The following is a 12,781-nucleotide window of genomic DNA, read 5'->3' as shown; positions in this document are numbered from 1 at the left end:
CCCCCCCCCCCCCCCCCTGCACCAGTATTACAAAGGATTATCCCTCCCTTGACATCCTCGATGCCGAGGAAGCCTGCACCCGGGAAAGTGAGTGGACTGTGTCTTCTGGCACCTTCTCCTCGGCCTGCCCTGCTGCAAGTTCTGCCATAGCTGGAGGCCTGGAGGCGGAGGTTACTCCCTTTGCACACCCTGAGTCTCTGCCCGCCCCTCCCCCAGCTGCCCTCCCGTGCGCTGCTGGAGACAGGGGAGGGGAAAGGTCCTCTCCAGTCATTCACACGCCCAAACAACCTAACCACGGCGCCTTGTCTTCTCCGATCAGTGAGGGAGGAATTTTATTTTCCATATTGCCTGAAATGTAAACCTAGCTACGCATTTTAAAGGTCAAATTACATTTTTGTCGTCTTAAAACCAGAAAACCAATTGTATTGAAGTGGAGAAAATTGAGGGCTTTGCTTTTGGGTCTAGTTTTCATTATAGAATTCAGCTCAGTCCTTAGGAAAAAATGGAGATGTTAAGAACGGACGCTGGTAGCTAATGAGGGGCAGGCACTTTCATCAGCTGTTCTGTCTAAACCTGAGTCTTTTTCTCATTTTGCAATAAGACCACACAGCGCGGTGGGGCCGGGGATTAGGGAAGGATCTGAGGCGTGTGACAATGAATTCCGCAGCGAATGCTTCTCTCCAGGGGTGGTTCTTTCCCTTCGGCCTCGGCCAGGCAGCGGCGTTGCTCAGTGCACCTGGGCACATGTGGCATCTGTCCAGCCACTCTCACGCCGGCCACAGTGGCACCCTCAGGTGTGCCAGCACTTGTGCGCCCCAGCGTGAATGAAAACAGGCCTTTCTGTGTATCTTATGCTTCAGTGGTGGTTGAACGCATACTTGCTCTCGGTTTAATTAGCCTCCCTTCATTAGGAGAGTCATTGAATTGTGGCGCTGTATGTACTTCAATAGATAAATGGAGAGGAAATGAGTATTGGGTGAGACAGATCTGTGTCCCAGAGGAGACGCTGTGACAACAGGCAGACGTGGCGAGTGTTGACAGAAGCACGGATAATGAGTAGAGACTCCATTTTAAAACCGTGTGGCTAAGCCCCGCTGGTGTGGCTCAGTGGTTGAGGATCGACCTATAAGCCAGGAGGTCACTGTTCAATTCCCAGTCAGGGCTCAGTCCCCAGCAGGGGTGTGCAGGAGGCAGCCAATCAACGATTCTCTCTCATCATTGATGTTTCTATCTCACTCTCTCTCTCCCTTCCTCTCTCTGAAATCAATTTAAAAAAATTTTTTTAAAAGATATAAAACGATGTGACTGAAATATAAGTATTCCTAGTGTCCCCACCAGTACCAGAGTGGGGTGTGTCCAGCAGGAAAGTAATGCTTTTCACTGCCCTATTCAACAAGGGGTGTTGGTCGTGGATTACAGCAGAAGGGCTGAGGTGAGGGAGCTTTTAGCCACGTGGATGGTTATGTAATAATTTGACATCGCAGTGTGTGACATGATTGCTACATTTTGCCAGCATCTTAAACCAAGCATGTGATGGAGACAAAATCGAGAGTTTACATTATATTTTTATGGTATTTTTTGAAGACCTTGAATGAAAAGTCTCTATGTCCTTTTGCTCTGAACATGAATACAATCTTCCCATTGATCAAAACCTGTATAAACCAGACTCTCCTTCTCATATAATGACCTTCCTAAGTGCACACCTGCCCGTGTCCTGTACCAAGTACTGCGCAACGGAAACTACCCGGGCCCATGCCTCCTCCCCACACCCAGGATTCGCGATTTGCCCGCATCTTAGAAGAACGCACCGTATGGACCTGAACATACACCTGCAAAGGATATCGAGAGGCAGTAGCAGAAGAGGCTAATAAACATATTTATGCCTCAGGAGGGCCGTATGCATGGTTTTTTGCTGCTGTCCTCCCTGACAAATTGCCCCAAATAGCTCCATTGCCTCACTCTGCACCCGTCCCGCAAACAGAAGCGGGGTCCAGGCCACGCTGAAGCTGTGGGGAGGGTGAATCACGCCACGGAGGAGCTCAAGGTGCCTGTGACTTTGCGCCAAGGCGAGCCCCTGAGGTGCCGTGCATTTCAAATCTTGCCTCGAGTGTGAATGTGTCGCTCCAAATAGGTGGCGCTCGCTTCTGGGAGGTGAAAGCTTCTCTTTTCCTATTTCCTTTCCTCCGTGAGGTTTTTCTCTGGGTTGGATGTTTCCCCAGGGCACTGCCAGGGCTCAGTGAATCACTCAGCAGGAGGGGAGAGCAGGTTGATAAATACAAAAAACTCCGGAACCAGCCTTTTCAGTCTCGGCCTCGTCCCCAGGAAACCAGCCTGAATAGCACCGCGTAGCAAGAGCCTTGCTGAGCCTCGCGTGTGATTACCGCCAGACGTTATGCCGGCTGCACACTTAGCCTGGGAAGTCACTTCCCGTTCAGCGCAGCCTTCCTTGCAGAATAATAGCCCCCCACCCCCACCCCCCAGAGCTGGAGAGCAAGCAGTTGGCTCTAATTTCAGCTTGAAATCTGAAAAGATTTCTGAGCCTTTTCAGCACATGAAGGCTACCGATCAAACCAGCTTGGTAACATGCTCCTTGAATAAGAATTGTTAGTTTCATTATAGAATGGAAATATGAAAGGGAATTAAGCAAATTGTTCTATCTTCACAATCCCAGAGTATGTATTATTTGTGTCTTTTTAATTTTATAGTATAATCCATTGTCACTGGAAAATAAGACAAATTTGTTCTTATATGTTAGTATAAATACAAAATACATTATAATTTCACAATTTCTGAATGGACCTTGGAGCTTATTTCTGTTTATTAGATGGGTACAGAGTGAGACCAAGGCATCGTTTTGGGCAATTTGTAGCCAGGACAGCAGCAACTCATATAAAAGAATATATAAAACACCCAGAGTTACTCTAATAAAATTCCTTGTAAGTATGTTATTTTTTCTGTGACTGTAAATCTTTGGTTCTCAGTAGGCCAGTGGACTCTAACAAAAGTCACATGTTCGCCCTGACCGGTTTGGCTCAGTGGATGGAGCGTCGGCCTGCAGACTGAAGGGCCTCAGGTTCAATTCCGGTCAAGGGCATGTACCTTGGTTGCGGGCACATCCCCAGTGGGGAGTGTGCAGGAGGCAGCTAATCGGTGTTTCTCTCTCTTCGATGTTTCTAACTCTCTATCCCTCTCCCTTCCTCTCTGTAAAAATCAATAAAATATATATTTTTAAAGAAAGTCACATGTTCAAGGCTTATCAACCACTTACCTGGAGGCATGAGGTGTAGAGTTACAACAGCATTTAAATCCCATCTCCACATTTTCTAGCTCTGAAGATGGTTGAGTTTCTTAACTTCCACTCAGCTACAAAGCAGGCGTGCCGCTGTCACTTTCTAGGGCTTTTGTGAAGATTCAGATACAAGATGCGCATTTCTTAGATTATTCCAGAAAATCTCTAGCCTGCGCCTGAGAGAAGTCCCATCTATGTCGGCTTCTTTGCTTCCAGATAAGCATTTAGTGAATTTCTTTCCCTCTAACCCGGGACACTGGGAAGGCCGTCTCCTTCTCCTCTCTCTGTTTACTCAGCGTGCTGTGGGTCCCAGCCTGGAGATACAGATGTGTCATCACCACTCTTTGCTGTTTACTGCTCGGTGAATAGAGAAGTACGGCAAAGGGACCCGGGTTCCGCGTGGCCACTACTGCCACCAGCCCAGCCCTCCTTCCCCTGGCCTGTCTCCCAGCCTTCTCTCTGCCTCCTCTTCCCCTTCCTTCACTCGTCCATCCAGTAGGTAGATGATGTGTGACCAGCCGGTGCCTCTCAGAGGTTGGCATCACCGGGAGCCTCAGAGCCCCATTCGTTCCCAGCGTCCCCGGTCTGTGGGTGCGGGGCCCAGGGCTGTGCATTCAGCAAGCACAGTGGGGACCATCACCTGGAGAACATTGCTAAGGGATGAGAGAGATCTCTTCCCCAAAAAACATACCAGGTCCCGTGGGAGCAGACAAGCAAGCTATGGAGCGCGTGGGGGGGAGGGGCCCAGCACCCCCGGCTGTTACCTCGGGCCCTGAGTGACCATGTCCTCGTGCCGAGAGACCCCTGCAGAGAGAAGTGTGCTTTCTCTCCCATAGAAGTCGTTTTAGGGTTGTTTGTTTTTCTGAAGGGGGTGGTGGTAACTCGTACCATTTCTGTAGCTATAGAAACTGAGAGCAGTTAGGTGGTTTTCCTTGAATAGTGATCACCACGGAAAGAAACGAAACTAAGCAGCCATTAGCAAAGCTGGAAATCCTGTAAGCCAAATCACACGTGAAATTCTAAACGGGGGTGTGCAAGGACTACAGATTTTCCTGTTGAACATGTGGAATTCATAGAAGTCGCAGGATTTTGCCACTCTTAGAAATTTTAAGGAGAAAGAGGAATCCCGTGTTTCTTTTTCCATCAGCCGTGTCTGATTTGAGGGACTCCCGTGTTTCCTACGTGTTGGGAGTTGGTCCTGGTGCGCCATCTGCGTGTGTCTCATCCCAGAAACGCACCTCAGACAGCGTGATGAAATGTTCATTAGCTGTGCTGCGATCATCGTAGGATTCCAACAGAAAGCATGCAGATGGGAGGTGCTAACATTAACAGATGACATTACCTCCGATAAAAAATAATAGAAATAAAGCAGCCCGGCCTGGTTGGCAGCTGAGTGCACTGGAGAGCGCCGTGCGCAGGCCCCTGTCGTAGGTGTTGGGCTGCCCTCCTCCTGCCTGGGAATAGAGAGCCTCAGTGTTGCTGCGTCTGTGCCCGGGGAATGGGTAAGCTGCACCCCGCCTGGCTTGGCCCTGGGCCCTAGAGCGTGTGGTAATACCTGAGGAGATGGCCTGGACATGGCACCCTGGCACTGTGCACCCCAATGTGTACGGGGAGCTTGTCTGCCCCCCGCCTGGAGGGGAAGTCCTGTCACTGCAGGGAGGGGACCTGGGTGCCTGAACCTGTGGGCAGTACAGGCGGGCACTTCCCTTGTGCTCCCTCCTGAGCTCCAGCCCCTCCCCCACCAACACACACACACACAGGGTGGCCCCTGGGTGTTGCCAGGTGCCCGGAGCCCAGTAGGCGTTCCTCGGGCGCTCATGGTGCTTACACACACACACACACACACACACACAGGGTGGCCCCTGAGTGCTGCCAGATGCCCGGAGCCCAATAGGCGTTCCTCGGGCGCTCATGGTGCCCACCGCTGGTGCAGTGGTGAGGAGGGAGCCCCCGTGGGGGGATGTGTGCAGTGTGAGAGAAACAGAAGTTCTTTACACGGGAATCCTTGCATTAGAGTGTCGCTCACTTGTGTGCTGTGTGTAGAACGCGGGGCCGGGTGGCGGAGGCAACATCAGCGTCCCCCAGCCCCCTCGCCCAGCAGCGAACACAGCCTCTTCCCTCGATGGCGGACAGGAGGCCTTCCTCGGCCTGCGGGGCTCTGGGCTCCTCGCTGTGTCCTTCCAGAAGCTCTGCTTGCTTCGCTCCGCTTGGCAGCTGAGGGTTAAGGCAGCTCCAGCCCGAAGCACTTCCTCCACAAGGAGGTTCTGAAGCAGAACTGTGGCGATGAGACGGGTCAGGCCATTTTTCCACTGCAGGCCTGAGGCAGACCCTCCGAGGCCCACGCCCCGAGGTGGGAGGGGCCCCTCTGAACCCCAGCATCTACCTCCAGCTGCTACTGCGGCACATGGGTGCCTTCACATGCCCTTTGAGATTCTGCGTTTGTGCCTCAGTGTCCCCAGCTGGTTCTGCTCAGCTGCTCAGCAGCGTGTGGCTGCTCCTGTCCCAGCACCTTCGTCTGGGAAGAGCCGAGACCTGACCCGGCCCATCCCGCTGCCAGCCGAAGCAGCCCGTCCCTCGGGCCTCGGTCCGGCTTACAGTTGAAGTGCCTTCCGATTCTTTTTATTGTTGTTATGAGTCCTCTACAGAAAGGAATCGAGACAGTGGGGACGTTCTTATAAAATGACACTTTATCTCCGTGATTAACTATATCATAAACCGCCAAGGCTCCGCCATGGTAATCTCCTTCTCCTCACACCTTATTGCTTTGATAATAAATGCTTTTTTATGGCAACAGAATAAAACTTTACTGTCCGGAGAGTTTGGGTGACACGAGGAGGTGTGTTTTGGAAGGGAAAGGGCGCATCTGAAGCCCATGAGGCCAACGTGGGTTTATGTGAGCTCAGTGCAGGTGGCACGTGGCCACGAGGCTGAAGTCAGTGACCTCGGGACTGGACTGGACCCGACCACGGAGAGGCCGTGCAGTGGCCGGCGGACAGCCGGGGCAGAGTTCTGTGTGCCAGTCCGGTTCCGGCAACCACTGCGGAAAGCAGAAATGTTTAAAACTTAGAGTCGCAAGTGATTAGCGGAGGGAGAGCACAGATTTCAATAATTTATCGCCGTCTCAATTTGAGAACAGAATCATTAACTACCTGTTTTGATTCGAAGCCAAACCCTGTGTGGCTTGGTGAATATCGGTGCACTTTTATTCATAAGTTTGCGTCTCAAATGATTAGATTCCGTCAGAGACAAACATGATATAAATTGTTGCATAAGCGTGATTTATGTGCAAGCACCACAATATACCAATTAAGGAGAAGTTTCATTATTGATGCCACAGGAAAATGAATATGCTTTCTTCCCTTACATTCATCACGATCAAGCAATTTTTGTGGAGCAACTCACAATAGTCTAAGATCACACAGCTTTTAAACACTCGGCGTTTCCCTGAAGATGCGATGATTAAATAGAGGCCTGAAGGGGTGCTCGGGCTTAATGAGAGGAAGAAGGCAGGGCTGGGAGGAGCGCTGCCTTCCAGCCAAGGCAAGGGCATGTGGCACGCCCTGTGGCGAGTGGCGAGCAGAGCTCCTGCCCTCCGGGAAGCTTACATGAGGTCACCCAGCAAGGCCTTGGCGCTCTGTTCAACGTGCCTGGGACGCAGCAAGCTGCCGGGATGTGCTAGCCAAGACCAGCCTCATTTTGAGGTAACTGAGGGTGGACATGGCCACACAGGTGACCTTTGTGCCTCCCTGTGGGCATGTGGGTGGCGACACTGTCTGTGACTTTTCTGTGACTCATCAGCTCTCAGCTGGCATTCCTCTCAAAGGCTCTCCCTCCCTCCAGCCTCCACAGCTGGTAACTCCGTCCCAGGGTTTGCCCAGCCTCTGGCCTGGTCCCGCCCTCGGAGCTGTCTGTCACCAGGCCGCACTGCAGTGTCTCTCTGTCCACTGCCTCTAAGGTTCAATAGGACGTGCGAACGGCACTGATGAAATTCCTCGTGCAGCCGATGCGACACCACCAGGCCCTGTGGGCACCTGGGAGGCTCAGACAGACTTTCCTCTTGGCCCTTCCTGTGGTCTGGCGCTCAGCTTGGTGCAGCAGCAGCTGCCAGAGGACCAGAGGACAGGCTGGCCTCCACGGCCCGGCCCCTGCACCCACTCCCACGGCTGCTCTTCCCTCCAGGCCTGCGGCTTGAAAGCAGAGCCCAAGGAAAGGCTCCGGCGCCCCTCGTGCGGTGCCTCGGAGAGGCTCGGTGGGAGCTGTGGGGCCGGGTGTGCCTTCAGATCCTGTGTTCGGACGAGGGGCCTGACTCAGCAGATCCCCGGCTGCCTGTATCCACGGGAGTTTTGCACGCAGTCGCGCAGAGCAGCACCTGAATTACTAAGACGTTGAGGACAGTGTTTTGTTGAAATAGCAGAGACACAGAAGGCTGGTTTGGTGCCAACTCCACGGGCTCTCTCACATCCTCACGTGGGCGTGAAGCAGGTTAACAGTGTGTTGTGTAGCCTCCATTCCACCAGTGGCGGGCCCAGGAGGCCGAGCTCACTATTGTGTGAGTGCCCAGCTGTGTCCTGTGTATCAGACCTCGGGGGGAGGGTGTACTGTGCCCCAGATGTCCATTGTCCATCTCTTAAACCCTCTGGGTGCATAATGATATTAACAGATTTAATCAGATTTACTGATGCCAAAGGAAAATGAATATGCAAAAACTGGCCATGGTTTTGGAACTGGCAAAAAATTTGCAGCGGCCTTTCCTACACTCTTCTCCTCACCCAACACACACAGGCTGCGGGGCCTGTGGCCTGGGGGAGTCAGAGGGGGTGGGGACTTGGTGAGGCTGTCTGGATAGCCCCAGGCTTGTACCCATGGATGCATTTCCTATGTGGCTTACTCTTCGAGCTCTCAAAACCTGGAGACCAGTTAGAAGCCTTCTGTTTGGTTGAGGGCCGGGGAGCCCTAATTTCTTCTTCTTGCCATCACCGTTTTCTTCCTTCTTCTGGTTCTCGCTATTTCCCAGTAATTTCAGCAGATCCTCTCACCTCTCCCCAAAGAATGTAGGCTCCCCAAGAATGGTAGTAATTTTTTTTTCATTCACAGCGGTATTCCCAGCCTCACCACCCTTGCCTAGTACATGGCAGACACTCGGCAAATATTTGTTCCACGGATGAAGGTTTTGCCAGTCTCCCCCTGTTTCTAGTGCTGTCTGTGGCATATTCCTGTGCAGCCATCCCAAACCAGGCCACCCGCTGCACACCACTGAGGAAGAGGAGAGAGGACAAGTTACCTGCCAGTCTCCCGTGACCTGCCACCCAGTAGTCCGCTGGCCTCTTCCCGCGCCCGAAGGCCCAAAGCGGTTGTCCGGGACTCCTGTTCCGTGCCCAGTGGAGCAATGTTCATTGGAAGATGCTTGAAACGCTTTCCCAGGGGAATGAGGAGGCATAGACGCATGTGACAGAGCATCTCCCCCCGCCCACAGCCAGAGGCTGGGAGAGTGAGGCACAGAGACCCTAGAGAACTTAACCCGCCTCCATCACCCGTGCACCAGTTTTTAAAATAGGTATTATATTGTTGTGGAACTTGGGAACTCGTAGGGCAAAAATACTCCCAAATTCAAATTCAAAGCAGTGCCATCCTGGAAGTCCGACAGGCTTGTTTCTGGACTTGCTGACAGTGATTTAATCAGCAGCTGTCACCGTGTCATCCCGGGCACGTCCCTCCATGGCGCCTCATTCCGGAGAAGCAGAGTGTGCGGCCGGCGTTGCCACAGGGAAATAGTTATGGTGATTTCGCATTTTGTTCAATGAAAATAACCTTTCTTTTACTTCCAGTGCTTGTTACAAGTTCGCCTGTGATTACGCCTTCTTAGCTTTTGTTTCTGTTTTGTTTCCCCTCAGCATCATTGACAAAGAAGTTTCCTTGATGGCAGAAATGGACCAAGTCAAAGAAGAAGCCAGTAAGTACACCCCTGGTGGCTGGGCCAAGGGCCTCCCCGTCGGAAGCTGTCTGTAGGTCAGACTGACCGTGATATGGATTCTGAGTTGGGTCCTAAAATCCACACGGTTTTCTGGCACTTGAACTCCGTCACCTTGGGCAGTACATCACTTATCCCCTGGGGACCTCCGTGACCTCATGACCTCGTGTGCAAAGGGTCATCAGGGACCTCCGTGACCTCATGACCTCATGTGCAAAGGGTCGTCAGGGACCTCCGTGACCTCATGACCTCGTGTGCAAAGGGTTGTAGCCTCGCCCACTGCACACATGCAGAGTGGACACTCAGCAAGTACCAGGTGTCCCAGGAGCTATTTCAAGTCCAAAGGGACTTTGGTGTGTATCCTGGGCTACTTCCAGTAGTTTGGATTTAAAATGACATTAATTTTCGTATTAAACTTTACAACATAACTTTTAAGCCTTCACAGCTTACAAATCTTGCTCTACAACTCACACAGTCCTCTTCACGTGGTCCTTTTTTAGGCTCAACTAACTGGAGTCCAACCAAATTTAATTTCCTAAAAAAATAAGTCCCATTTGAAACTTAAATTCCTCTTCACATTTTAAAGAACATTTATGAATTTAATATGTCTGGTCGTTATGTTTTTAGCACGTCAGGCGTCTGACCGGACAAACTCACAAACCTAATGGGCAAAGCACCCCGAGCTTGTCAGCAGCTCTGCTAAGATTAGCAGCTCAGGCTTAGAGCTGCACTCAGTGAAGTTGTCCTGACCCGCTCCAGTTCCGTTCACAGACTAGGTCGCATTGGCTGACACCTGCCAGCTTGACGCCTCAAAAGAAGATGAATTGCATGTTTTAAATTGAAATCACAAGTGAGATTGCCCAATGTACCAGACACTGAACAATGAGCACACTCAGACCATCTTGATCATTGCAAAACTTTTCCTAGTTTTAACACAAAGTACTTGTTCCCTGGGTTTGATTTATTTTGTTCTCTTCAAACTCGTCTCTAAACCTTCCCACTGCCGCGAGGTCCCGCGACAGCCGGTAGGGCTAGATTTGCCGTCTCAAATGGGCCGAGGCTCATGGGTTGGAAATTCCAGCCGAGACAAGATTGCACAATCAGATCCATCTTTACCGAAATTTCATCTCGTGAATTAGACAGATGGCAGTCTGCAGCCCCAGCCGGGTTTCAGCTAAATGCCTTCACCTTGACGGCGCTGCATCTCTGTTACCGGAACGAAGGCTCAGGCCAGATTCTGCATTCTTTTCCCATTCTTCTCGCCTGGCCCGTGTCCATACGTCAGTAGTCCCTTCGTGGGAAATAGCTATTGTTATTTTTCTTACCAAGCTTTTCTAAATAATTACAAGCAAATTTCCAGGATCTAAAATAGAGCAGGTTTGATTAAATAAAACTAAATGTGGCCCAGGGTCAAGCTGTGGGAGTGTGAGGTCATCACACCGTCCCTTCGATAGAGACATTGTTTTATGCCTCTACAGTTGGTTGGTTTCCGAGGTAAAAGTGGACTTCCACCCGAGGGGATGTCCCCTGTGTCTCGGGTAAAGCTGATCTTCCCTTTCCGTTCCATGCCCTATTGGTAACAGCACGAAGAGCCGACACAGGCACACATGCTCCCCTGGCGCCCAAACGGAAAGCTGCTGGCACATCACTGTCTGAGAGGTTAACACAGCGCCTGCGATTTCGTGCACTCGTTCTTCTTCTAGGGACAATGCTCGGTGCCAGGACCTAAGGAACCCGGAGCCTCTCGGGAGAGCACCCCATTTCCACACCTCACTCAGTCAGGAAACATGACCGTGTGCTGCCCTGTGTCCGAGCTTGTTAGTGCCTGGGACAGCCACGGGGAGGCCTGTGGGAGCGCTCCGGCTGCTGCCCAGAGCTGGGGAAGCAGAACCGAGTTCAAGTCCAAGTTCCACCCATTTACTGGCTGTGTGACCTTGAACCATTTTGTGAATGTCTCAAACTCTGTGGTTGCACATCAGAAAAGGAGGAATAAGACTAGTATCGAGGCCCAGCCTGCATGGCTCAGTGGTTGAGTGTCAACCTGCGAACCAGGAGGTCACAGTCAGGGCACATGCCCAGGTTTTTGGCTGGGTCTCCAGTGTGGGGCGTGCAGGAAGCAGCCGGACAATGATTCTCTCTCATCATTGATGTTTCTGTCTCTCTCTCCCTCTCCCTTCCTCTCTGAAATCAATAAAGATATATTAAAAAGAATAGTACCTATCTCAAATAGCTATTATAAAGGTGAAATGAGAAAATCCGTGTCAGGCACTTAGCTCTGTTAGCAAAGGGCAGCCCAACCCCCTCCTGGACGGTCACACGGTGCAGGTCAGGGGCCGTGCGCATCTCAGGTGACAGGCCTTTGTCAGCCGTGTCGTCTCCACACACAGAGGCTGGGAGACTCTCTCCCCACAAGGTAACGAACCATCTGTACAGCCACCACCTTGAGCTTGCTTGTCTACTGACTCTCGAGTACTTTCCATTTCCTGCACACGGTAGAAACCATATTTCCTCAATTATAACATAAGCTCCTAATATCCCTCATGGCACCTAACACAATACTGAGAAGGCTGTAGGTACTTCCTAATATTTGTTAAACAAACCATTGTAATTAATTCAGTGTCTATAGGCTGCAGGATCCAATATCAGTGAACATTAAGGTCATTACAAACAGAGAAAGTATATTCTAGATCAGTGGTTCTTAACCTGTGGGTCGCGACCCCTTTGGGGGTAGAACAACCCTTTCACAGGGCTTGCCTAAGACCATCGGAAAACACATATATAATTATCTATTGTTTTTGTGATTAATCACTATGCTTTAATTATGTTTAATTTGTAACAATGAAAATACATCCTGCATATCAGATATTTTACATGACGATTCATAACGGTAGCAAAATTACAGTTATGAAGTAGCAACGAAAATAATTTTATGGTTGGGGGTCACCACAACATGAGGAACTGTATTAAAGGGTCGAGGCATTAGGAAGGTTGAGAACCACTGTTCTAGATGAATACATCTCACTCTATTAATAATATTCGTAGTGAGCTTTTCTGGAATGTACAGTACTAACCACTTCTCATAGTTACTGCATGTAGCTTCACAGTGGCCTCCCGAGGCTTGGGGCTATCACACTGTGCGGATGTGAGGACCAGGCTGCCATAGTGCGGTGGCCCCAGACTTTGTCCGGATACCAGGGAGCGGAAGGCCCACATGGGCAGGCTCCCGGAGAGCCACGCTGGCCAGAAATGTGGGAAGAAAACATTACTTTACATTAATAGGAACACAGACACATTGTGAAATAAAATGCAGGATTCACAAGAATTTTTTCAGGAATAAAAAGGATTTCGAAGAATCTTTGTGCCTGAAGAGCTACTTCTGCCCCAGCTCCCTGCGTCCCAGGGTTTCAAGGACTCTCCCCCGCAATGGAGTTTTACTTATGAAGCCCTCAACATTGTCCAAGGCCCAGGCAACAGGAGCAAGCTCTCAGCGTGTTTCAGAGACTTGAAGGAATGTAATTCCTGCT

At 50.9% G+C, this 12,781-nt stretch overlaps 1 protein-coding gene across 3 annotated transcripts in view; it reads left to right on the top strand.

Annotated features, from left to right (window-relative positions):
- The window catches only part of SPATS2L (spermatogenesis associated, serine rich 2 like), a 145,893-nt gene that overhangs the window by 121,405 nt on the left and 11,707 nt on the right, over window positions 1-12,781 (top strand). For all 3 annotated transcript variants that reach the window (XM_006771807.2, XM_015569161.1, XM_006771808.2), the window contains one exon: window positions 9,181-9,239. In XM_006771807.2, coding sequence (XP_006771870.1) covers window positions 9,181-9,239 — 59 coding nt within the window. The remainder of the gene's footprint in view (window positions 1-9,180; window positions 9,240-12,781) is intronic.

The sequence above is a fragment of the Myotis davidii genome, unplaced genomic scaffold (assembly GCF_000327345.1).
Source record: "Myotis davidii unplaced genomic scaffold, ASM32734v1 scaffold945, whole genome shotgun sequence".
NCBI classification, from domain to species: Eukaryota; Metazoa; Chordata; class Mammalia; order Chiroptera; family Vespertilionidae; genus Myotis; species Myotis davidii.
This window is presented reverse-complemented; position numbering and strand designations above follow the sequence as displayed.